The sequence below is a fragment of the Phocoena sinus genome, chromosome 5 (genome assembly GCF_008692025.1).
Source record: "Phocoena sinus isolate mPhoSin1 chromosome 5, mPhoSin1.pri, whole genome shotgun sequence".
In the NCBI taxonomy this organism is placed as follows: Eukaryota; Metazoa; Chordata; class Mammalia; order Artiodactyla; family Phocoenidae; genus Phocoena; species Phocoena sinus.
Window position 1 is genome coordinate 43,791,074 of NC_045767.1, and position 27,793 is coordinate 43,818,866.

General features: G+C 43.1%; 1 protein-coding gene across 7 annotated transcripts in view; it reads left to right on the plus strand.

The window, feature by feature from the left end:
• BST1 (bone marrow stromal cell antigen 1) overlaps positions 1-27,793 on the plus strand; it is a 51,993-nt gene that overhangs the window by 17,876 nt on the left and 6,324 nt on the right. For 4 of the 7 annotated variants that reach the window (XM_032633226.1, XM_032633228.1, XM_032633230.1 and 1 more), the window contains exon 8: positions 20-79. In XM_032633226.1, coding sequence (XP_032489117.1) covers positions 20-79 — 60 coding nt within the window. Of the gene's footprint in view, positions 1-19; positions 80-760; positions 819-10,055; positions 11,567-27,793 lie in introns of those variants that run through there. The other 3 variants (XR_004350065.1, XM_032633231.1, XM_032633233.1) reach the window with 3 other exon arrangements.

Genomic DNA, 27,793 nt, shown 5'->3' on the forward strand with positions numbered 1-27,793 from the left:
ACTTCTTTTCATTTTATAGACCAGTGAAGCTCTTAAAGTGTGTGCAACACAGCACTCATCCTGACTGTGCCTTATATTCGTAAGTGAATGTCTTAACCCAACTTCCGTGCTTCCCCAAAATAATCAGTCCGTACTCTTTATAGAATGCTGGTGGATTGCAATATCATTTTACACCCACCCCCTAAAACGTCTGGCTGCAGAGTAAGACTGGTACTTCTGCACTGCACTTCTCTCCATATCTGAGCTGCTGGGTTGGTGCAGGTTTGCTGAACATCTGTGCAGCTGAGCTGAATGAACCCCTGCCATGTACCACAGAGCAGAGGCTGCCCTGATGCCTCAGCTTCAGCACAAAGGCTGGGAATGGGGTGGCAGGAGGACCTATTAAAACTTATTTCTGTTGCCCTTAGAGATGACAGTTATTTTACCAGCAAAATGGGTTTATTTGGGAATAGCAGAGGAACTGCAGTTCGGGACAAGCAGGCTATAGCAAAAGCCATAGACAAGTCCAATAAATGAAAGAGAGGAACTTTATTTTATAGAGAAAAAGGAGGAAGTTGGGAGGGGGTGTTTTGAATGAAAGTCCGTCAGAGAAAAGTGAGAATTCAAGGTGATGACAGTTTCTCATTGGCTGAGTTGCTGGGGTAGTTGATTTCTTACGGAAGATGCAGTGCACATCTCTCCTGCTGTGGCCTGTTGATGATTGATGATTGCTCCTGTGGATGATTCTGTTGGGGTCTGTAATCAACAATTCTTCCTATAGTTGATGAGTGGCACTGCATGAGAGCTCCCCCTTCTGACTTCCTGACTCCATTTAAGTGGTAAAGTTTACATTTCTCAATCCTAATGTATATATATTTTTAAAATTAATTAATTTATTTGCTTTTATTTTTGGCTGTGTTGGGTCTTCATTGCTGTGCATGGGCTTTTTCTAGTTGAGGCAAGCGGGGGCTACTCTTCGTTGCGGTGCATGGGCTTCTCATTGTCGTGGCTTCTCTTGTTGCAGAGCACGGGCTCTAGAGTACGGGCTCTAGAGCGCAGGCTCAGTAGTTGTGGCGCATGGGCTTAGTTGCTCCGCAGCATGTGGGATCTTCCCGGGCCAGGGATCGAACCCGTGTCCCCTGCATTGGCAGGTGTATTCTTAACCGCTGTGCCACCAGGGAAGCCCTATACTATTAGTATAAATGATAGCATACATAGGATTCTGCAACGTGCTTTTTTCGCATAAGAGTGTCTTGGTGTTGTTTTCCTATCTGTGGTGTTCTGTTGTGTGCGCACATCATGATTTATTTAACCCATTGCCCATAGGTGGACATTTAGATTGTTTCCAGTATTTAGCTATCATCAACAGTGGATAAGATGAAGGCTTCTCCCTCTACTTCCATTTCCTCAAAGTAATTTCTTTCAACATTTTGGTCCATCTCTCCCATACATCCCAGTACACACACATACACATATGTTACCAGGCAGAGATGTAAGTTTGTTCATCTATTTGTTTTTGGTTTGGTCTTATTTTCATTTATTTACTTGCCTCTGTTTTTGTACAAAGAGCAGTCATGCTGGACAGACTGTTCTGCTGTGGCCCTTTTTCACTTAACGATATAAGGACGTCATCCTTTTCTGTCTGTGCGTACTTTCTGACTCCGTGTTTTAGTGGCTGCGGAGTATTCTGTAGGATGGCCACTCGCCATTTATTTAACCATTTTTCAGTCATAGGCTGACTTCATTGTAGGTTGTGGTTGTAGTTGTTTATTATTATAAACAATGCTGAAATATAATCCTTGATTGCATACCTTGAGCTCTTGTTCAAGCGTCTGCGTAGGAAAGATTACCAGAAAGGGAGTTGCTGGGTCAAAGGATGTCTTTTTAGTTTGAATTTTGATATGTTTCAACAAAGCTGCCCCAGTGTGCGCTCCCACCAACAGTATGTGACAGGTGCCCCTTTCTCCCCTTCTTCACTAACCCTGGGTATTATCTGTACTTGTACCTGTATCTATACCTAATTTTAGTCAGTCTTCTGGATAAAACATGATGCTTTATTTGTTTTTTTTTTTTTTTTTTTTTTTTTTTTTGTGGTACGCGGGCCTCTCCCGTTGCGGAGCACAGGCTCCGGACGCCCAGGCTCAGCGGCCATGGCTCACAGGACCAGCCGCTCCGCGGCATGTGGGATCTTCCCGGACTGGGTCACGAACCCGCGTCCCCTGCATCGGCAGGCGGACTCTCAACCACTGCGCCACCAGGGAAGCCCTTTATTGTTGTTTTGATTTGTGTTGGCAGGAAGATTTCTTATGCCAACACCTGAGTTCTCTTCCCCTCCTTTCCTATCTGCTAAAATTGTATGTACCTTTAAGGACCCAACTCCAAATGTCCCTTTGTCTGTAAGGCTTTCCTAATTCTGTAGGTGGATGTAAGAACTCCCTTCTCTGTGCTCCATTGACTTTGTGCACAACCCAACTACAGCACTTCCCTCTCTCCAGTCATGTTGTAATTCATTCCTCACCATCTGTCTCCAACACTCGACTTAGAGATTGCATGAACTTCCTCTTTGTGCGCCTCATCACAATTGCACAGAGTAGGTGCTCCATAAATGTCTGTAGGATCCATTTTTCCATCTAGAAGGAGAAGAGAACTAATCTGGGCTGGACATCAGCTGTATGCCAGGGGCTGTACTGTGTGCATTGCATAGGACATTCTGTTCATCCTTCTAACTAGTCCATTAGATAGACACAGAGAGGGGAGAGAAAGACAGACAGACAGACAAACAGACAGGCAGAGAGATGGCTCATCATCCCCATATAGCTCTTCTTCCCATCTTCATTTAGTAATAGAACCCTTGAATGTTAGTTGGCCTCATGGTTGCCAAGAATAACAAGTGTACTTCCCAGCCTCTGTTTCCTCTGTGGCCGAGTGATGTGGGTGACTTGAAAGGAAAGAACATTCATTCCCTCCCCCTTTGTTGGCTGGTGTATGGACCCAGAAGGTGTGGTGATGAGCCACCTTCGCTGGGCATGGCAGAGCATGCCATAGACGGAGGCTGGGTGCCCCCTACCATGGAAACACAGTATCAGCCTGCACAGTTACAGAGAGAGAGGCAAACATCTGTCTTGTCTAAGCCCCTGGGATTTGGGGTCCTTTCAACAGCAACCAAACCTATATCTGAACCGATACGGATAGGTTCTGTTACCCTCATTTCAGGGGTGTAGAAACTCTGGCTTAGGGAAGATAATGAAGGATTTGCCCAAGAAAAGACTACCCAGCCAGTGAGTGGGTCTGAAGCGAGTCTATGAGGTTTCCAGAATTCACCCTCGTGACTGTTAGGCTCTTTTGACTAGAAATTGGGATAAGAGATCCACCAACACCAGCATGTGTCCCAGGGTGGCTGGCGAGGTTAAGTCCTCTCCCACTCTCTGCTGTTCACTGTCTGTGAATTAGGCACGCATGTTTTTGAGTCCTCTCACAGGAAGTAAAGAACAGTCTGTGTACCTGGGTCTTCACTTTCCTCACCTGAGAATGAAATCCACTCTCCTGTCCCTTCTGCTCAGAAACCTTCAACGTTCCCTGCTACCGAGTCTAAACTTCTGGCCTGGCCTTCCTGGTTATAAGAACCTCCTTCTAAACACACCACCCACTGCTCCCCACTAGAAACTTTCACTGCAGGCTCAGATCCACTTCCCTGAAGACACCCTGTGCTTTCCTGCCCACAGTCCTGTGGACACTGACCCTTCTGGCCATGGTGAGAGCAATGCAGTTGGAGTCAGATGACCTGAATTTGACATTTTTCTCATCTACAAAACTGAAATAATGGAAACTGCACATGGGTTTGTTGTGAAGACGGCGCCCAACCTCCCTTCTAGACAGGATACTAGAAAGACTCCCCAGAGCCTGGACCCAGGCGCAGGCTTCAGGTTCCTAAAGTTCAAGTAAGGAGCACATTGGTCGAAACTCATAATCGCAAAGCATCGCACACCAGATCCAGGTAGCTCAGCAGAAATGGGATGTGTTGAAGGATATTGGGTCACTCAGAGTCTTCCTGGGAGAGCCAGAGAAGCAGGGCTGGAGGCTATGCCAAAGTCCCACCCAGAACTGCCCTAGGGGAGATCCGCCTGCAGCCTGTTGGGCACGGACACCGCGGGGATTTCCTATGATGCTTGTGCCTGGATGCTCCTTCTAGAATGTCTGCCACGGCTGCCTCGGAGAGCTGGTGCCAGGGCACCCCCGGCTACAATGAACCCTCGGTGGCACCTGCTGTTTTAATCTACTCTGCCCACAGCTATACCCAGATGTGGGTACATCTGGTTGGCAGAGTTTTGGGCCCGTGTTTGTGATCTAACTCCAGGGAGGCTGGGAAATTGAATCTCTGCTTTAAATCCAGCCTCACGGCTTTAAATCTCATCTGTATGCTGGTGACTCCAAAATGAGTATTTCTATAGTCCAGGCCCTGTACTGAGCACCACACTTGTATATTCAGCAGTTTACTCTGATGTCTAATAGATATTTCAGATGCAACACATCCCAAACCGGACTGAATTTACCCAGGGTGGTAGGCTGAGTCATGGCATCCAAAGATACGCAGGTCCTTATTCCTGGAATGAGTGGATTTTACTTTATATTACACAAGGGGCTTTGCAGATATGATGAAGTTAACGATCTTGAGGTGGGGAGATTATTCTGGACTATGCTGGTAGGCCCTGCATGTAATGTAAGTGTCCTCATAAGAACAAGGCAGAGGGAGATTTGGTTCAAGAGGAGGGGAAGGCAGTGTGGTGATGGAAGCAGAGATTAGAATGATATACTTTGAAGGTAGATAAAGGTCAAGGACACAGAGTCTCCCCTTAGGAGATTTTCCAAAAGGAAGCAGCCCCACTGACACCTCAACTAACCCGGGAAACTGGTTTCAGACTCTTGACCTCCAAAACTGTAAGAGAATAAATAAAACTGTGGTGTTTTGAGCCATTGAGTTGATTACAGCAGCAACGGGAAACTAATACACCCCTCGGTTGGTCTACCCATACATCCCTGTCTCAATTGATGGTAACAACCCACCTTTCCAAAAATCTCCAAATGCCTGTTCCTAAAATCTTAGCGCCATTCTTGATGCCTTCCCTTCTTTCACCCTTCAGCAAAAAATCCTGTTGATTCAACTTACAAAATTAATGGAAAATCCCATCATCTACTGTGACCAGCCTGTTCTGAGCCACTGGGCCTCTTGGAAACCCAGCTACTAAGAAGTTAGCCTTTTATTTTTATTGTTTATTAGGGAAATTTCAAACATGCACATAGTATAAGGAATAGTCCTTTAAAATTCAGTCATGTCACTCATCTGCTCACAGCCCCGCAGTGAGTCCCACATCACTCAGAGTTAATGCCAAACAGCCTTCCCAGGACCCCCAGCCCCACTTCTCTCCGACTTTTTTCTTCCTCCCCTTCCCTCACTGGGCCTCAGCCACAGTGACCTCCTGGGACTTGACAGCACATTCCCACTACAGGGCCTTGGTCGCTCTTTTCTCTGCCCGGAAGTCCTTCCCTATGTGGCCAACTCACTCACTTACTGTGTTTGCTCACATCTCAGCTCCCTGAGGCAACCTTGACCTCCATGTTTAAAGCTGCAGCCTGCACCGTCAGCTCTGCAAACCCCTTCATGTTGCTCTACTTTTCTTTTCTATAGTGTTTGTTTATCATCTTCTGACTTTGTTTTTTATTACCTGTTTGAGTTTGTTTTTTATTACCTGTTTCTCATCTGTTAGAACATCAACTCCAGGAGGACAGGGGCTTTTCCTTGTTCTGTTTGCTGATGAATGTGACTCAAGAACCTAGGAGGGAGCCTGCAGCCTGGTAGGCACTGAGGAATGAATGAATGAGTGAACAAATGATTGATTTTTCTACCCTGGGGAGGCATAGATTTGAGACAAAGGATGTTGAAAGGGGCTGGGCAACTGAAGGGAATGACACGGGTTCTGTGAGAGTTTGTCCTATAAGAAGTGACCAGGGGCAGCATGTGTAGAAGTAACAGATTTTGATTGTAAGAAACAGAATCCAGCTGTGGCTCATGTAGGTGGAAAAAAGGGGAATAAAATTGTTGTGGGGATTTAATAGAAGAGACTCTCCAGTGAGCAGGGGGCCTCATAAGGTCTGGAGAGGTAAGTGTCCTTATTGTTACTGTGTAACTTAGGCCTTTCTGGTTTTACTCTATCTCCTTAAACAGACTTTAAACTTTATGCAGATACAGATGGTGTAAAGTTCCTTCCTGTAAAACTTGTTGCACCCTACACTGCCATTCCCAAAATGGGCAAGTGGGGCCACCCTGGCACTGGTGCCTGCTTTTCCCTCCCCTGCTGCAGGCTCTGTACGGTGAATGAGGGCAGCTCTCCTCACCAGTCTTCGGGTCTTTCTGAGCACTTTGCACATGTCAGCCTGTCAACCTGGTCTTTGGAGTCATCATCTCATTGCATCCAACCACATTCTTGGAAGGTGGGCAGTTTGATCACCATTAGTGATGCTGAGGTTCAGAGAGGTTAAGTGACCCCTTAAAGTCACTCAGGACTGGCTAGAGGCAGAAGTGGCACCCAGGTCTGTCGGTGTGTAAAGTCCTTGCTCTTCCCACTGAACCACACTGCCTCCAGATGTTTCTGGCGTTCACACCACAGCAGAGAAGTAAGAGGTTTATAGTTCCTGACCTGTTCTTTCCTTCTTTGGGCATTATTTCAGTGACCGCTGAACAGATTTATTTATGACAGTTCTTTCCCAAGTCCATTGAACGTCAAGAATAAAACCCTCTTTCACGCTTTGCTGAGGTTTTCTCCACTTTCATTACTTTGGAAGGAATTTTACTAATCTCCTTTAAAAATGATTTAGCAAAGAATACTGGTAGATAATTTACAGAAGAGGAACCATCAGTGGCAAATATGAAACATTATTTTATTGATCTAATAATAATGAACTACACATTCAATAAGGGCAATTTCCACCTCAACTTCTTTAACATACCGTGACAAAAAATAGCAGAAAAAAAAAATATATATATATATTTTTTGCGGTACGCGGGCCTCTCACTGTTGTGGCCTCTCCTGTTGCGGAGGCACAGGCTCCGCACACGCAGGCTCAGCGGCCATGGCTCACGGGCCCAGCCGCTCCGCGGCACGTGGGATCTTCCCGGACCGGGGCACGAACCCGCGTCCCCTGCATCGGCAGGCGGACCCACAACCACTGCGCCACCAGGGAAGCCCAGCAGAAAAATATTTTAAAGATGTTATTCAATGCTTGATGGCATTGTAAATTGCTAAAATGCTTCGGGAGAACAACTTGATAATATGTATCAAGAATTATAAAAATATTCATAATCTTTGACCTAAGTCAGACTTTAGGTACCCTATTCTAAAGACATGATTCAAAATATAGATTCAATCTACATGCTCACAGATGTTCACAAACAATTCTTTTTAATGCAGTATCAGAAGTGCAAACATTGAGAGCTGGAGCTAAATATTCAAGGGTACGAGAATGGTTACATCAAAGGGTTATACTTACTACATGGAATAGAATGTAGCCATTAAAAACAATTGTAGGTGGTTTATGTCAGTTATATCTCCATAAAGCTGGGGGTGAAGGTGAAACAACCGTAATCCTGATAATCATGCAGCAATATGGAAAAATTCTCACAAACAATTAAGTGGAAAAACATGTAGAAAACAACTTTATATGCTTATAGGTTATAATATTGGCCAAAAATTCAGTGATGGATAATCTACAGGATTGGTGAGGATATGAGAAAACAGACATGCTCATGTTACTGACATAGGGTTCGCTGTGTCAGTCAGGGTCAAGGGAAAACATCAGACTTCCCATCTTGCCCTGAATTCTCTCTCCAAAACGTGTTCCCCCGCTGTGCCCTGGCCCTAGGCCACAGAAGTGGGATGGCAAATTTCACTTGCTTAGGAATAATGGGGTAAAAGACTTGGAACCTGCAAAAGTTTAGAATCCAAATCGCATTATTTTTGTGGTAAGTTTAGGAACAATCTGTATTTTTTGATATTTAATTTATTTACATCATTTTAATTTATTTACAACATTTTAGAGAGTTTGTCATTTAAGAATAGCTCTTGGAATAGCCCTGTGATTCCAATATAAGTGTAACTATTAAATAACTGATTTAAAAAAAAACAAAAAAACTTATTTCAGACTTAGGAGTTTTAGTTGAAAGTTATAAGAGAATTTTAGTAAGTTTTCAATCAGTACTGGAATGTTTAAGAGAATTAAGATTAAATTTTATACATTATTAGATTTACTAGAATTAAGTATTCGAGAAGGTTTTGCTCACTTAAAGTCATTTAAAATATTTTATAAAGAAATGTAATGTGTTAAAATGTAAGTTTAAAATAATTTAACCTAAAATAACTTGAGTTTAAATATTCAGGAAATTGGAATAATTGTGAAGCCCCCTTAAAAGTTATTATCAGAGTTGACTAGGCTTTTAAATTAAAAGAATACTATTCATAAATTAACTAGAAAAGTGGATGGGAAAGTCAAGCTTTTGAATTTATAAATTTAATAGTTAGAATTAATTTTTTAAAACCAAAGTAACTGCAAACAATGTGCTTTTTTCTCTGCATAAACACCACCCTCAAGCAAAGCCTCACAGTGACATGAAAAGCTTAAGCTAAAATGTGACAAGTGGACCCATGCATCTAAAGTGAAAGGGAACAAAACTATATTCTGTTTGTGCATGATAATAGATGTAAATGATAGATCTAAGATAAACTCCCAATGGCTAAGGAAGGAGTGAGAACTGGAAAAAGGCGAAGGGAGACTCATATTATGTTTTAGTTCTGTATATTTTATTTTCTTAAAAAGTAAAAGTAAATTTGTCTTTGTCTTAATTGGTTAATTATTTAACAGCAAAAATACTAATCAATTTTGAATGAACTGTCTGGAACATTAACTGAATTAGAAGTGCAATTATAGAAAATGTCCAGCGGAGGAGCCCTAGTACAAATTTGTGGGCTGCTCGAGATTCCTTTAGCAAAAAAGGGGCGAATAGCACTCATATGGAGTAAGCAACTTTCAAGGACCCCAGTCACTAGTCGGGATCCAGGGAATAAAAACCTCAGATTGTTTCATAATTTTAAAAGTTTGTTTTTTAATTGCTTTCAAAGAATTCAGTAATTTCTGTTTTAAAAATCTGGTGGTCAGACCCTATTTGCTATGACCAGAGTCCCTATTTTGGCCAGATCCTCTCTCAGTGTCTTTATGTCATGACTGGTTTTTCCTCACCAGTTAAACTGTGATGATGTGATGTCCATCGATGTCCATCAGTAGGGAACTTGGGGAACTTTATGGTACATCCATACAATCAGAATTCACCCATGAGGAAGAATGAATAAACTCCACGTGTACTGATATGGAAGTATGTGCAAGATGTGCTGTTGGGTGAAAAAAACAAGTTGTAGATTCCACTTGTACTTAGATAAAAGGATATGTGAGTCTGTGTGTGTGTGTGTGTGCGTGGGAGTGTGTGTGCACACACGTGTGTGTGTGGGGAGAGTGTGTATCGCGTTCCTGGAAGGACAAATCAAAACTATCAAGGATGATTCTCTATGGAAAGTGGGAATAGGGAAGCTAAGGAGCTTTTACTTTTCACTTTGTAACTTTCTGTACTATTTATTTTATCTATTTATTTATTTATTTTTGGCTGCATTGGGTCTTCATTGCTGCGCGTGGGCTTTTCTCTAGCTGTGGCGAGCCGGGGTCACTCTTTTTTGCAGTGCGCGGGCTTCTCACTGCAGTGGCTTCTCTTGTTGCAGAGCATGGGCTCTAGGCGCGTGGGCTTCAGTAGTTGTGGCATGCGGGCTCAGTAGTTGTGGTGCACGGGCTTAGTTGCTCCGCAACATGTGGGATCTTCCAGGACGAGAGATCAAACCAGCGTTCCCTGCACTGGCAGGCAGATTCTTAACCACCGCACTGCCAGGGAAGTCCCATGTACTATTTAAATTTTCCGCAGTGTGCAGAAAGTAGGTGTCATCCACCAATACTGACATTTTTTCTATTTCCTTTTTAATTTGCAGGGCAGCAACATCTACTCAAAGAGAAGCCCTGTCCATTTATGCAGAACGAAGTGCCAGCTTTGTCTTTCCTCTCTTAGTGGCTTTGGCTTCAGTTGCTCAGATGTAATAACTAGAAACCCAGCTATGTTGCGCTAAGCAGCCTGCAGTCCTGAAACCTGCTCTTGCCCAGTCATCCTTCTTGTTCTGTGTACACCAGGTGACTCCATTGTCTAAAGAAGCTTCCTGCTGGGAAAACAATGTCCTGAAATGGGTTTTGAATGATATACAGGGTCAGGATTTCAGAAATTAAGCTAGTTCTATTTAACCGGTTAAAACTACTGCATTAACAATTTGACTGACATATATACACTATGTATAAAATAGATAACTAGTGAGAACCTATTGTACAGCACAGGGAAAAAGAACTACTGCATTAGAATTAAAGCTAGTTATTATTTTCTTATTTTCCTAATGATACAACATATTGAGACTCAGACTGTTTGTTATATAAGCAAACATTTTAAGAAAATTTTGGTAGAATTGTATATATATATATTTTTATATTTTCTTATACAACCAGCAGGGCACACTGCATGTTTGTTGATAGCTTCAAATATATGTATACTATATAAGTGTATTCATACATGTTTGGTAGGCAAAGAGTTACGTATAATGATGTCCATTTAAGGGTTATTTATAATGAAGGGGAACTAAGCATTCTACTAATAGGGAACTCTTTGCATATGTTTTGGTATATCTGTAGGATGGAATAGTATTCAAATAGGAAAAGTTATGTTTACCATATGTTATGTTTACCAGCCCAAATGTCCTTAATCTGGTGAATGGATAAACTAACCTTGGTATATCTATACAGTGAAATACTACTCGTAACTAACTATGGATAAATGCAGCAGTGTGGGTGAGGCTCAGTTGCAGCATGCCAAGTGAAAGAAGCCAGACCAGAAGGCTACATACCGTATAATTCTGTTTACAGGACATTCTGGAAAAGGTGAAACTATAGGAATGGAGAACTTTTTGGTTTCAGGGTTAAGACTAGGGGGAGGGGCTAACTGAAAAGGAGCATCCTGAGGGAATTTGAGGGGAGTGACAAGACTGTTCTGGATCACTGGCTATGGTGGTGGCGACAGGAATCTGTATTTGCCAACACTCAGAACTGTATGCCATAAAGTCATTTCACTGTTTGTAAATTAAAAATTTTCAAAGAACATTTCGTGACATAGAAAAATGCCAGCGATCAGTGTAAGACATAGGACATAAAACTATTTATATGATCTAATTGTCTAAAATATAATACAAATGTAACATTGTGGATGTATGTTTGTATTATACGCATATTGTAAATGAATGAAAGGGAAAGAAATAAGCCCAAAAGCGGAGCAGTGATTTCTGGAGAATGTTCTTATTAGTGATCCCTATTCTTGACTTTTGACTTTTTGTGTTTTCCGAATTTTCTCTAATGAGCATGCATTACTTTTCTAATCAGAAAAAGAGAAATAAACACATACACGTCATCTATGTGTGGTAATTTGACACAACACAAACCATTTCCAGAAGAGGAAAACAACACCAAAACTCCTCACAGACACTTCCTGTTCTCACTCCCTTTTTCACCTAAAGTGAGCGTGGGAGGTTTAGATGTGAGAACTCGCAGATTCTGGTGCCCCAGCGACCAGCAACTGGGGGTGAGAGCTCTCGCTTTCTGTCATTTCCTGTAAACCTCTGGAGAGAAAAAGAATTGCCCATTGCGGGCAGAGCCATTCCTCAAACCTGCTGCCCTGACTGCAGAGCTCTTTCTTCCTCCTGACAGAGCCTCTACTCCATTTTATGTAACCACTTGCCCAAGTGTTCACTGTAGAGCTGGGAATCCTCACAGCTTGATTGTTTTATATAACACACATTTACAATTCAATCTCATGCGTATTTAGAGATCACTTCAGACACGGCACTGGGCAGGGATCTCACTGGGAATGATTGCACAGGTCTCCCAACTAGCTCCCTGTGCCTCCAATCTCTTTCTCTCTTGGTTCCTTCTTATCTCCCATCATTACCCCTCTCTTGTGGGGTCTACACACTCAGCCGCCCAACGCCATGGTGCTCATTCCAGGGTTCGGGAGAGGGCAGGTCCCTTGACCATCACCATCAGTCACCTTCATCATCTCCATCATCTTAACAGTCATCATCACCACCATCATTATCACCATCATCATCGCCATGCCTAGTATTTATTGAGTTCTTACCATGAACCAATCACTGTTGTCAATTTTTAATCATTCTTTTAATTCTCGTTACTATCCTCATTTTGCAGATGAGAAAACTGAGGCTTGACAAGGTTAAATCACTTCTGCAAGGTCACCCAGTTAGTAATGGAGGAGAAGTGTTACAACCAGGTGGACTGACTCCATCACTGGAGTGCTTTTCCATTTGCTGCACTAAATAAGGCCCCAGGAATGTTAACACTTGGATTCTGCTCCAGAACCCTCTGAACTCACTTCCCCCTTCCTCTTTCTATTTCCTCAGTCTTCTCAGATTTCCAACCTCACACTCCACCTACCATTTACGTCTTTGCTTTTCTTTTGCACTTTGACACCAGAAATAGTCTCTCTTGTCCCAAACTGAACTCCCATCTTTTCTACACCTGCATCTCTCCTCCTCACCTCAGCACATTTAAGGACACTTGTCAGGGTAACATGCCTTCTATCTCACCTTCCCAGAGCTGACACTGTCAGATCCCTATTCAGACCGCCTGAGCATTGTAGGTGGGCATTAGACTTACAGCTAGAATCCTTCCAGGGGTGCATATGAGCATGAGGTATTACCAGTGTCAAGATTTTTTTTTTCGTAGCTGAGGCCCATGGGTTTTGGAGAAGCGTGGTATGGATGGTTGAAACTTGGGATTTCTTTTTCTTTTTATATAAATGTTGAACACATGTATCCTTTGTCATGAAATACCAGGTTATGGATGTCTTACCTTAGCTTCAGGGAATACATTTGACCAAGGTTTCTAGAAAGAAAGAAAGAAAAGAAAGAGAGATAGAGAGAGAGAGAGAGAGAGAGAGAGAGAGAGAGAGAGAGAGAGAGAGAGACGGAGGGAGGGAGGGAGGGAGGGAGGAGGAAGGAAGGAAGGAAGGAAGGAAGGAAGGAAGGAAGGAAGGAAGGGAAAGAAAAAGAAAGAAAGAAAGAAAGAGAAAGGAAGGAAGGAAGGAAGGAAGGAAGGAAAAGAAAAAAGAAAACCTCTGTAACGTTTCACAATGCTGTCCCAGTTCACTCACCATAACAACCCATATGCCATGACAAGAAGTAGAGCATTATAAAGAGAGGCAGATTGAACAAGCTTGCCAAAGCAACTTTTGTTCTCAATTCAGCCTTGGAATTCATCATTTCTTCTTCTTTGTGTAGGTTCCAGAATTTTATGATACCTCTCCCCCTACCCAATGAGCTCTAATAGGTTTCCAGAGGGATCCAGACCTTACCATGTATCTTATTATTGAGGATATCACTTGAGTTACCACCTCTTCCCACCATGTCTAGCAACAGTAGATTAGACAAGTGTCCAAATGACATAAATCCTACTGGCCAACCAGAAGAAAAAGGAGGTAGAGCCGGCTTCAAGGGTTGTGATCTGTGCAGTTACACAGGGACCCATGCTCAGAGGGGCCCATGCTTGGTTTAATGTTCTTCTGTCTCTGTCTTTAAATTTTTAATTTTTGAACAAGGAACACAGTATTTTCGTTTTTCACTGGGACCTGTAAATTATGTAGCTGGTCCTGAGTGGAAGTAAAGCATTCCAAAACAAAGGGAGCCTTATTCTGTCTAAGGTGGCCCTGTTTAATACGTAAGAAATAGGTGATGGATGCTCTGACTGTGCTCAATCTTGATCACAGGCTTTCAGCGCTCGATGGGAGCTGAAAACACCCCTGTTGGCTCCTCTTCAGCGTATTTCATATACCTGGGGAATTTTTTATCTTCTAAGTCCCGCTTCCCCAAGAAGGAAGCTAGCAGCATGCTTTCCCAGTCTTCTTTGAAGCTAGGGTGCAGACATGTGACCTGTACTTCGCTGGTCAGGTGCTCATGCAGGAGACTTCCCTTCAGGGGAAAGAGAGGTGAACATGGAGATGCATCAAGGGTTTGGCCTGATCAGAGGGGAAAGGCATGAAGAGTGGGGTGTTATTGGTGCTTTGACTGGTGCAGGCTGAGGCGACCGTGCCCAGCGGTCACTGGGCTCAGAATCTCTGCTGGGTGGATGGACGTTGTTAACTTGGGTGTGGTTTCAGGTTTCATAGTCTGGAAGTTTCATTCCCTGACTCTCCTGGAGATTCTAGGAGTGCTTTCTGCTTACACTGGCTGGAGTGGATTCTGTTGTTTGCAACTGATAAGCTTCTGACTCTAACTGAAGCCCTCTCCAGCTCAAGGTGAAGGTTAGAGATGACTTGCTCAGCCATGTCTCCACATTTTGGGAGCTTATGAGGTTTTCCACTGATGAAAAGGAGCATCCTTATGTGAAATGGCAGTGGTTGCCAGTGTGCTTGTCTGGGCTTGCCAATTTCCTGTGGTTTCTGGTGCCCTTGTGGTATACTTTCTTTCTAACTTGCAGTGGTGGACAGAAGTGCTGAGTGTCCATCACTTTACACTTCAGCTGCTGAGGTCTGAGCCACCATCTCTTCTTGTATGAATCTCAACAACTCCCCTGCTGCCCCCCCCCCAAAAAAAGGATACTGTCTTAGACCACTTCGGCTGCTGCTATAATAAAATACTATAGACTGGGTAGCTTAGAAACAGTAGAAATGTATTTCTCACAGTTCTGGAAGCTGAGAAGTCCAAGATCAAGTTACCAGCAAGGTCATGTTCTGGTGAGGACCCTCCTCTTGATACATAAGCCAGAGCATTCTTGCTGTGTCCTTACATGGAAGAATGAACTAGGGATCTCTCTGGAGCCTCTTCGTAAAGGCACTCATCTCATTCATGAGGGCTCCACCTTCAAGGCTTAAACACCTCCCCAAACCATCACTTCAGGCATTAGGATTTCAACATTTTGGGGATGAGTTTTGGGAGAAACACAGACATTTAGACCATAACAAGCACCAATGCCCAAGCCAACTCAGAACTCTTCACAGCTCATCCATCTTGCACTCCACCCCTTCACCATAGGTTTTAAGATATCACTAATATACAGAATGTAAACTTGGCTACACATGAACTGAATTACAAAACAGAACAGGGTCTCAAATTTAGAAAACCAACTTATGCTTGCTTAAGGGGCAAGGTGAGTTGGGGGTGCTGCATAAAACCAGAGATTGAAATTAGCATGGATACCGTTCCATAAGCCAAATATGTAATAGACAAGACCTACTCCTTGCTCAACGAAATGGCCTCAACACCCCATATTCAACGCCTAGGAATATACCTGACTAGTAATAATCTTAAAACCTATGGATTTATATGTCTCTGTAAGAGAATCAAGCGTGTGTACAGCAGAGTAAACGCAGCAGGAAAAATCAGCTAAATACCATTATAAAAATAAATTTCAAGAACAAAACACAATGACAGTGAAATAGAGAGCAATTCTTCAATAATTCATTCATGGCTTGTGATGCAACCTGGATTTACCACCTCTACACCGAGAGCTGGGTGAGACATAAGGCTGGACACTTTGGCCTGATTGTAGTGGTGAGGTTCGGTGAGCAAACTCATACCCTTTGAAGTCATACTGCATGGTACCCTTTCCAAGGGTCCCAACTCTCCAGATTTAAGGGATTCTTCCTTCAGCTAAAACATGCATGGGAAACCCAGAGTATGGTCCACCGTGTGATCGGGAAACGTTTTTAAATGCACCTCAGTTTTCTTCCCTGGTACTCGGGTTCACCATTCCAGACGCTTTACTAAAACTCTCCCCACTTGGAGAGTCAGTGCCTTTAACTTCCTGTTTGGCACAGTTTGCAATTTCTGCGGAAAATGAACAGGAATAGGGAGAACCAATGAGAGACTAGCTGTAGGTGTCTGCACGGGCAAATTGAACTCTCATTTCCCACCAGGAGGAGGAATTAACCAAAGGCTCAGCATGCCGTGCCGAAACCAGATTAGGGTCTGAAACAATCCTGCGGATTTGCGGCCAGCTCACAAGAAAGCGAGTTGAATAAAGGAGCTCAGGGGCACTGTAATTCACAAACCTGCAGAGTTATAAATGACAGCTATCGCCCAAAAATATATTGAAGTAAGGCTGCGAAGAGGACTTGAAATCGGGACAGAATTGCAGGAAACCGATTTCAGGAGGTAGACTGGAATTGCATTTAAAGCATAGGAAAAGAGGCAGAACGTCGACAATGATGCACTTGGCCAAAAGGTGCGTATGCGTTTTTTCCTGAATATATTCAGGTAAAAACGTATACGCGCTTTTTAGCCAACCAAGCAAGCGTGAAATGGAAATCCGCACTACAATGAAGTCTGACAACCCAGTCAAAAGGGCCATCTGAAAAATGTGTAAAATCCAGAAAGGAAGAACAGGCCATGGAGAACAGGGAGCCTTGTTATGCTGATGGGCGGGATATAAATTGCCAACAGCCGCTCTGGAGAAGTATATGATGTTTCTTGAAACACCTAAAAAACAAAGCAACAGAGCCTGGGGCATTTCCACATATAGTCCTATAGCTTAGGGAAATTAAAATCAAAAAGACACAGCCACCCCAAAGTTTGGGACGGCTCTGTTGACAAGAACCTCGTCGACGGTACAAGTTAAATATCCCAGAAAGCGAAAAATGGATAAAGAAGTTTTGGTACGTAAGTATAATGGAATATCACTCAGCAATGATATCTATGTCCTCAGGCCCATAGCAGCATAATGAGTGGATTCAGGTACGATGATTCTAAGTGAAATAAGTCACACAGAAAAAGAAACATCATAAGATATCACTAATACACGGAATGTAAACTTGGCTACACATGAACTGAATTACAAAACAGAACAGGGTCTCAAATTTATAAAACCGACTTATGCGTGCTTAAGGGGCAAGGTGAGTTGGGGTGCTGCATAAAACCAGAGATTGAAATTACCACACATACCTCTCCATAAGCCAAATATGTAATAGAGAAGACCTACTCCTTGCTCAACGAAATGGCCTCAACACCCCATATTCAACGCCTAGGAATATACCTGACTAGTAAGAATCTTAAAACCTATGGATTTATATGTCTCCGTAAGAGAATCAAGCGTGTGTACAGCGGAATAAACACAGCAGTGAAAATCAGCTAAATCCCATTATAAAAATAAATTTCAAGAACAAAAGACTATGACAGGGAAATAGAGAGCAATTAGTCAATAATTCATTCAGGGATTGTGATGCAACCTGGATTTACCACATCTACACCCATAGCTGGGTGAGACATAAGGCTGGACACTTGGGCCTGATTGGACTGGTGAGGTTCGGTGAGCAAATGCAGACCCTTTCAAGTCATACTGCATGGTACCCATTCCATGGGTCCCAACTCTCCAGGTTTAAGGGATTCTACCTTCAGCTAAACATGCATTGGAAACCCAGAGTATGGTCCACCGTGTGATCGGGAAACGTTTTTAAATGCATCTCAGTTTTCTTCCCCTGGTACTCGGGTTCACCATTCCAGACGGTTTACTAAAACTCTCCCCACTTGGAGAGTCAGTGCCTTTAACCTCCTGTTTGGCACAGTTTGCAATTTCTGCGCAAGATGAACAGGAATAGGGAGAGCCAATGAGAGACTCGCTGTTGGTGTCTGCACGGGCAAATTTAACGCTCATTTCCCACTAGGAAGAGGAATTAAGCAAAAGCTCAGCGTGCCCTGACAGAACCAGATTACAGCCTGAAGCAATCCTGCGGTTTTGCGGCCAGCTCACAAGAAAGCGAGTTGAAGAAAGGAGCTCAGGGGCACTGTAATTCACAGACCTGCAGAGTTATAAATGACAGCTATCATCCAAAAATATACTGAAATAAGTCTGCGAAGAGGACTTGAAAGCGGGGCAGAATTTCAGGAAAACGATTTCAAGGGGTAGACTGGAATTGCATTTAAAGCATAGGAAAAGAGGCAGAACGTCGACAATGAGGCACTTGGCCAAAAAGGGCGTATGCGTTTTCTTCCTGAGTATACTCAGGAAAAAACGCATACGCCCTTCTTGGCCAACCAAGCAAGCTTGCAAAGCAAATCTGCACTACAATGAAGTCTCACTCCCCCCCCCCCCCCCCCCCCCCCCCCCCCCCGTCAAAAGGGCCACCTGAAAATTGTGTAACATCCGGAAAGGAAGAACAGGCCATGGAGAACAGGGAGCCTTGCTATGCTGATGGGCGGGATGTAAATTGCCAACAGCCACTCTGGAGAAGTATATGGTGTTTCCTGAAACACGTAAGAAACAAAGCAACAGAGCCTGGGGCACTTCCACTTATAGTCCTATACCTTAGGGAAATTAAAATCAAAAACACACAGCCACCCCAAAGTTTGGGACGGCTATGTTGACAAGAAACTCATCGACGGTACAAGGTAAATATCCCAGAAATCGAAAAATGAATAACTTGTGGTACGTACGTATAATGGAATATCACTCAGCAATGAAATCTATGTCATCAGGCCCGTGGCAGCATAATGAGTGGATTCAGGTACGATGATTCTAAGTGAAATAATCACACAGAAAAAGAACCATCATAAGATATCACTAATACACGGAATATAAACTTGGCTACACATGAACTGAATTACAAAACAGAACAGGGTCTCAAATTTAGAAAACCAACTTATGCTTGCTTAAGGTGCAAGGTGAGTTGGGGTGCTGCCTAAAATGAGAGATTGAAATTAGCACAGATACCTTTCCATAAGCCAAATATGTAATAGAGAAGACCTACTCCTTGCTCAACGAAATGGCCTCAACACCTCATATTCAACGCCTAGGAATATACCTGACTAGGAAGAATCTTAAAACCTATGGATTTATATGTCTCTGTAAGAGAATTAAGCGTCTGTACAGCAGAGTAAACGCAGCAGTGAAAATCAGCTAAATCCCATTATAAGAATAAATTTCAAAACACAATGACAGTGAAATAGAGACCAATTCTTAAATAAGTCACTCAGGGCTTGTGAAGCAACCTGGATTTAACACATCTACACCCAGAGCTGGGTGAGACATAAGGCTGGACACTTGGGCCTGATTGGATTGTTGAGGTTCATTGAGAAATGCAGACCCTTTGAAGTCATACTGCATAGTACCCATTCCATGGGTCCCAACTCTCCAGGTTTAAGGGATTCTACCTTCAGCTAAAACATGCATGGGAAACCCAGAGTATGGTCCACCGTGTGGTTGGGAAACGTTTTTAAATGCATCTCAGTTTTCAGCCTATGGTACTCGGGTTCACCATTCCAGACCCTTCACTAACACTCTCCCCAGTTGGAGAGTCAGTGCCTTTAACCTCCTGTTTGGCACAGTTTGCAATTTCTGGGCAAGATGAACAGGAATAGGGAGAACCAATGAGAGACTCGCTGTAGGTGTCTGCACAGGCAAATTTAACGCTCATTCCCCACTAGGAAGAGGAATTAAGCAAAAGCTCAGCGTGCCCTGACAGAACCAGATTACAGCCTGAAGCAATCCTGCGGTTTTGCGGCCAGCTCACAAGAAAGCGAGTTGAAGAAAGGAGCTCAGGGGCACTGTAATTCACAGACCTGCAGAGTTATAAATGACAGCTATCATCCAAAAATATACTGAAATAAGTCTGCGAAGAGGACTTGAAAGCGGGGCAGAATTTCAGGAAAACGATTTCAGGGGGTAGACTGGAATTGCATTTAAAGCATAGGAAAAGAGGCAGAACGTCGACAATGATGCACTTGGCCAAAAAGGGCGTATGCGTTTTTTCCTGAATATATTCAGGAAAAAACGCATACGCCCTTTTTGGCCAACCAAGCAAGCGTGTAAAGGAAATCTGCACTACAATGAACTCTCACTGCCCCCCGGTCAAAAGGGCCATGTGAAAAAAGTGTAAAATCCAGAAAGGCAGGACAGGCCATGGAGAACAGGGAGCCTTGTTATGCTGATGGGCGGGATGTAAATTGCCAACAGCCACTCTGGAGAAGTGTATGGTGTTTCCTGAAACACGTAAGAAACAAAGCAACACAGCCTATGGCACTTCCACTTATGGTCCTATAGCTTAGGGAAATTAAAATTAAAAACACACAGCCACCCCAAAGTTTGGGACGGCTCTGTTGACAAGAAACTCGTCGACGGTACAAGGTAAATATCCCAGAAAGGAAAAAATGGATAAAGAAGTTGTGGTACGTACGTACAATGGAATATCACTCAGCATTGAAATCTATGTCATCAGGCCCGTCGCGGCATAATGAGTGGATTCAGGTACGATGATTGTATGTGAAATAAGTCACACAAAAAAAGAAACATCATTAGATATCACTAATACACGGAATGTAAACTTGGCTACACATGAACTGAATTACAAAAGAGAACAGGGTCTCAAATTTAGAAAACCAACTTATGCTTGCTTATGGGGAAAGGTGAGTTGGGGTGCTGCATAAAACCAGAGATTGAAATTAGCACAGATACCGTTCCATAAGCCAAATATGTAATACACAAGACCTACTCCTTGCTCAACGAAATGGACTCAGCCCCCAATATTCAACGCCTAGGAATATACCTGACTAGTAAGAATCTTAAACCCCATGGATTTATATGTCTCCATAAGAGAATCAAGAATGTGTACAGTGGCATAAACGCAGCAGTGAAAATCCAATAAATCTCATTATCAAAATAAATTTCAAAAACAAAACACAATGACAGTAAAACAGAGAGCAATTCTTAAATAATTCACTCACGGCTTGGGATGCAAACTGGATTTACCACATCTACACCCAGAGCTTGTTGACACATAAGGCTGGACTCTTCAGGCTGATAGGATTGGTGAGGTTCGGTGAGCAAATGCAGACCGTTTGAAGGCACACTGCATGGTACCAATTCCATGGGTCCCAGCTCTCCAGGTTTAAGGGATTCTTCCTTCAGGTTAATCAAGCATGGGGAACCCAGAGTATGGTCCATGGTGTGATGCGGAAACGTTTTTCAATGCATCTCAGTGTTCGTCCCATGGTACTCGGGTTCACCATTCCAGACGCTTTACTAACACTCTCCCAACTTGGAGAGTCAGTGCCTTTAACCTCCTGTTTGGCACAGTTTGCAATTTCTGCGGACAATGAACAGGAATAGGGAGAACCAATGAAAGACTAGCTGTAGGTGTCTGCACGGGCAAATTGAACTCTCATTTCCCACCAGGAGGAGGAATTAACCAAAGGTTCATCATGCCGTGCCGGAACCAGATTAAGGTCTGAAACAATCCTGCGGATTTGTGGCCAGCTCACAAGAAAGCGAGTTGAACAAAGGAGCTCACGGGCATTGTAATTCACAAATATGCAGAGTTATAAATGACAGCTGTCGTCCAAAAATATGCTGAAGTAAGGCTGTGAAGAGGACTTGAAAGCGGGGCAGAATTGCAGGAAACCAATTTCAGGAGGTACACAGGATTTGCATTTAAAGCATAGGAAAAGAGGGAGAAGGTCGACAATGATGCACTTGGCCAAAAAGGGCGCATGCGTTTTTTCCTGAATATATTCAGGAAAAAACGCATACGCCCTTTTTGGCCAACCAAGCAAGCGTGCAAAGGAAATCTGCACTACAATGAAGTCTCACATCCCCCTGGTCAAAAGGGCCATCGGAAAAATGTGTAAAATCCAGAAAGGAAGAACAGGCCATGGAGAACAGGGAGCCTTGCTATGCTGATGGGCGGGATGTAAATTGCCAACAGCCACTCTGGAGAAGTATATGGTGTTTCCTGAAACACGTAAGAAACAAAGCAACAGAGCCTGGGGCACTTCCACTTATAGTCCTATACCTTAGGGAAATTAAAATCAAAAAGACACAGCCACCCCAAAGTTTGGGACGGCTATGTTGACAAGAAACTCATCGACGGTACAAGGTAAATATCCCAGAAATCGAAAAATGAATAACTTGTGGTACTTACATACAATGGAATATCACTCAGCAATGAAATCTGTGTCATCAGGCCCATAGCAGCATATTGAGTGGCTTCAAGTACGATGATTCTAAGTGAAAAGAATCACATAGAAAAAGAAACATCATAAGATATCCCTAATACACGGAATATAAACTTGGCTACACATGAACAGGATTACAAAACATAACAGGGTCTCAAATTTACAAAACCAACTTATGCTTCCTTAAATGGAAACGTAATCTGGGGTGCTGTATGAAACCAGAGATTGAAATTAGCACACATACCATTCCATAAGCCAAATATGTAATAGACAAGACCTACTCCTTGCTCAACGAAATGGCCTCAACACCTCATATTCAACGCCTAGGAATATACCTGACTAGGAAGAATCTTAAAACCTATGGATTTATATGTCTCTGTAAGAGAATTAAGCGTCTGTACAGCAGAGTAAACGCAGCAGTGAAAATCAGCTAAATCCCATTATAAAAATAAATTTCAAGAACAAAACACAATGACAGTGAAATAGAGAGCAATTCTTCAATGATTCATTCATGGCTTGTGATGCAACCTGGATTTACCACCTCTACACCCAGAGCTGGGTGAGACATAAGGCTGGACACTTGGGCCTGATTGGATTGTTGAGGTTCATTGAGAAATGCAGACCCTTTGAAGTCAAACTGCATGGTACCCATTCCATGGGTCCCAACTCTCCAGGTTTAAGGGATTCTTCCTTCAGCTAAAACATGCATGGGAAACCCAGAGTATGGTCCACCGTGTGATTGGGAAACGCTTTTAAATGCATCTCAGTTTTCAGCCTATGGTACTCGGGTTCACCATTCCAGACCCTTCACTAACACTCTCCCCAGTTGGAGAGTCAGTGCCTTTAACCTCCTGTTTGGCACAGTTTGCAATTTCTGGGCAAGATGAACAGGAATAGGGAGAACCAATGAGAGACTCGCTGTAGGTGTCTGCACAGGCAAATTTAACGCTCATTCCCCACTAGGAAGAGGAATTAAGCAAAAGCTCAGCGTGCCCTGACAGAACCAGATTACAGCCTGAAGCAATCCTGCGGTTTTGCGGCCAGCTCACAAGAAAGCGAGTTGAAGAAAGGAGCTCAGGGGCACTGTAATTCACAGACCTGCAGAGTTATAAATGACAGCTATCATCCAAAAATATACTGAAATAAGTCTGCGAAGAGGACTTGAAAGCGGGGCAGAATTTCAGGAAAATGATTTCAGGAGGTAGACTGGAATTGCATTTAAAGCATAAGAAAAGAGGCTGAAAGTCGACAATGATGCACTTGGCCAAAAAGGGCGTATGCGTTTTTTCCTGAATATATTCAGGAAAAAACGCATACGCCCTTTTTGGCCAACCAAGCAAGCCTGTAAAGGAAATCTGCACTACAATGAACTCTCACTGCCCCCCGGTCAAAAGGGCCATCTGAAAAAAGTGTAAAATCCAGAAAGGCAGGACAGGGCATGGAGAATAGGGAGCCTTGTTATGCTGATGGGCGGGATGTAAATTGCCAACAGCCACTCTGGAGAAGTGTATGGTGTTTCCTGAAACACGTAAGAAACAAAGCAACACAGCCTATGGCACTTCCACTTATGGTCCTATAGCTTAGGGAAATTAAAATCAGAAACACACAGCCACCCCAAAGTTTGGGACGGCTCTGTTGACAAGAAACTCGTCGACGGTACAAGGTAAATATCCCAGAAATCGAAAAATGGATAAAGAAGTTGTGGTACGGGCGTACAATGGAATATCACTCAGCAATGAAATCTATGTCATCAGGCCCGTCGCGGCATAATGAGTGGATTCAGGTACGATGATTGTATGTGAAATAAGTCACACAAAAAAAGAAACATCATTAGATATCACTAATACACGGAATGTAAACCTGGCTACACATGAACTGAATTATAGAACAGAACAGGGTCTCAAATTTAGAAAACCAACTTATGCTTGCTTATGGGGAAAGGTGAGTTGGGGTGCTGCATAAAACCAGAGATTGAAATTAGCACAGATACCGTTCCATAAGCCAAATATGTAATAAGCAAGACCTACCTCTTGCTCAACGAACTGGCCTCAACACCCCATATTCAACGCCTAGGAATATACCTGACTAGTAAGAATCTTAAAACCCATGGATTTATATGTCTCCGTAAGAGAATCAAGAATATGTACAGCAGCATAAACGCAGCAGTGAAAATCCGAAAAATCCCATTATCAAAATAAATTTCAAAAACAAAGCACAATGACAGTGAAATAGAGAGCAATTCTTACATAACTCATTCAGGGCTTGGGATGCAAACTGGATTTACCACATCTACACCCAGAGCTTGTTGACACATAAGGCTGGACTCTTCAGGCTGATAGCATTGGTGAGGTTCGTTGAGCAAATGCAGACCTTTTGAAGTCATACTGCATGGTACCCATTCCATGGGTCCCAACTCTCCAGGTTTAAGGGATTCTTCCTTCAGCTAAAACATGCATGGGAACCCAGAGTATGGTCCACTGTGTGATTGGGAAACGTTTTAAAATGCATCACAGTTTTCGTCCTCTGGTACTCGGGTTCACCATTCCAGACGCTTTACTAACACTCTCCCCACTTGGAGAGTCAGTGCCTTTAACCTCCTGTTTGGCACAGTTTGCAATTTCTGCGGACAATGAACAGGAATAGGGAGAACCAATGAAAGACTAGCTGTAGGTGTCTGCACGGGCAAATTGAACTCTCATTTCCCACCAGGAGGAGGAATTAACCAAAGGTTCATCATGCCGTGCCGGAACCAGATTAAGGTCTGAAACAATCCTGCGGATTTGTGGCCAGCTCACAAGAAAGTGAGTTGAAGAAAGGAGCTCAGGGGCACTGTAATTCACAAACCTACAGAGTTATAAATGACAGCTATCGTCCAAAAATATATTGAAGTAAGGCTGCGAAGAGGACTTGAAAGCGGGGCAGAATTGCAGGAATGCGATTTCAGGAGGTAGACTGGAACTGCATTTAAAGCATAGGAAAAGAGGCAGAACGTCGACAATGATGCACTTGGCCAAAAAGGGCGCATGCGTTTTTTTCCTGAATATATTCAGGAAAAAACGCATACGCCCTTTTTGGCCAACCAAGCAAGCGTGCAAAGGAAATCTGCACTACAATGAAGTCTCACATCCCCCTGGTCAAAAGGGCCATCGGAAAAATGTGTAAAATCCAGAAAGGAAGAACAGGCCATGGAGAACAGGGAGCCTTGCTATGCTGATGGGCGGGATGTAAATTGCCAACAGCCACTCTGGAGAAGTATATGGTGTTTCCTGAAACACGTAAGAAACAAAGCAACAGAGCCTGGGGCACTTCCACTTATAGTCCTATACCTTAGGGAAATTAAAATCAAAAACACACAGCCACCCCAAAGTTTGGGACGGCTATGTTGACAAGAAACTCATCGACGGTACAAGTTAAATATCCCAGAAATCGAAAAATGAATAACTTGTGGTACGTACGTATAATTGAATACCACTCAGTGATGCAATCTATGTCATCAGGCCTGTAGCAGCATAATGAGTGGATTCAGGTACGATGATTCTAAGTGAAATAAGTTACACAGAAAAAGAAACATAATAAGATATCACTAATACACGGAATGTAAATTTGGCTACACATGAACTGAATTACAAAACAGAACAGGGTCTCAAATTTAGAAAACCAACTTATTCTTGCTTAAAGTGAAAGGTGACTTGGGGTGCTGCATAAAACCAGAGATTGAAATTAGTCCAGATACTGTTCCGTAAGCCAAATATGTAATAGAGAAGACCTACTCCTTGCTCAACGAAATGGCCTCAACACCTCATATTCAACGCCTAGGAATATACCTGACTAGGAAGAATCTTAAAACCTATGGATTTATATGTCTCTGTAAGAGAATTAAGCGTCTGTACAGCAGAGTAAACGCAGCAGTGAAAATCAGCTAAATCCCATTATAAAAATAAATTTCAAGAACAAAACACAATGACAGTGAAATAGAGAGCAATTCTTCAATGATTCATTCATGGCTTGTGATGCAACCTGGATTTACCACCTCTACACCCAGAGCTGGGTGAGACATAAGGCTGGACACTTGGGCCTGATTGGATTGTTGAGGTTCATTGAGAAATGCAGACCCTTTGAAGTCAAACTGCATGGTACCCATTCCATGGGTCCCAACTCTCCAGGTTTAAGGGATTCTTCCTTCAGCTAAAACATGCATGGGAAACCCAGAGTATGGTCCACCGTGTGATTGGGAAACGCTTTTAAATGCATCTCAGTTTTCAGCCTATGGTACTCGGGTTCACCATTCCAGACCCTTCACTAACACTCTCCCCAGTTGGAGAGTCAGTGCCTTTAACCTCCTGTTTGGCACAGTTTGCAATTTCTGGGCAAGATGAACAGGAATAGGGAGAACCAATGAGAGACTCGCTGTAGGTGTCTGCACAGGCAAATTTAACGCTCATTCCCCACTAGGAAGAGGAATTAAGCAAAAGCTCAGCGTGCCCTGACAGAACCAGATTACAGCCTGAAGCAATCCTGCGGTTTTGCGGCCAGCTCACAAGAAAGCGAGTTTAAGAAACGAGCTCAGGGGCACTGTAATTCACAGACCTGCACAGCTATAAATGACAGCTATCGTCCAAAAATATATTGAAGTAAGGCTGCGAAGAGGACTTGAAAGCGGGGCAGAACTGCAGGAAACCGATTTCAGGAGGTAGACTGGAATTGCATTTAAAGTATATGAAAAGAGGCAGAACGTCGACAATGATGCACTTGGCCAAAAAGGGCGTATGCGTTTTTTCCTGAATATATTCAGGAAAAAACGCATACGCCCTTTTTGGCCAACCAAGCAAGCCTGTAAAGGAAATCTGCACTACAATGAACTCTCACTGCCCCCCGGTCAAAAGGGCCATGTGAAAAAAAGTGTAAAATCCAGAAAGGCAGGACAGGCCATGGAGAACAGGGAGCCTTGTTATGCTGATGGGCGGGATGTAAATTGCCAACAGCCACTCTGGAGAAGTGTATGGTGTTTCCTGAAACACGTAAGAAACAAAGCAACACAGCCTATGGCACTTCCACTTATGGTCCTATAGCTTAGGGAAATTAAAATCAGAAACACACAGCCACCCCAAAGTTTGGGACGGCTCTGTTGACAAGAAACTCGTCGACGGTACAAGGTAAATATCCCAGAAATCGAAAAATGGATAAAGAAGTTGTGGTACGGGCGTACAATGGGATATCACTCAGCAATGAAATCTATGTCATCAGGCCCGTAGCGGCATAATGAGTGGATTCAGGTACGATGATTCTACGTGAAATAAGTCACACAGAAAAAGAAACATCATAAGATATCACTAATACACGGAATGTAAACTTGGCTACACATGAACTGAATTACAAAAGAGAACAGGGTCTCAAATTTAGAAAACCAACTTATGCTTGCTTATGGGGAAAGGTGAGTTGGGGTACTGCATAAAACCAGAGATTGAAATTAGCACAGATACCATTCCATAAGCCAAATATGTAATAAGCAAGACCTACCTCTTGCTCAACGAAATGGCCTCAACACCCCATATTCAACGCCTAGGAATATACCTGACTAGTAAGAATCTTAAAACCCATGGAATTATATGTCTCCGTAAGAGAATCAAGAATATGTACAGCAGCATAAACGCAGCAGTGAAAATCCGAAAAATCCCATTATC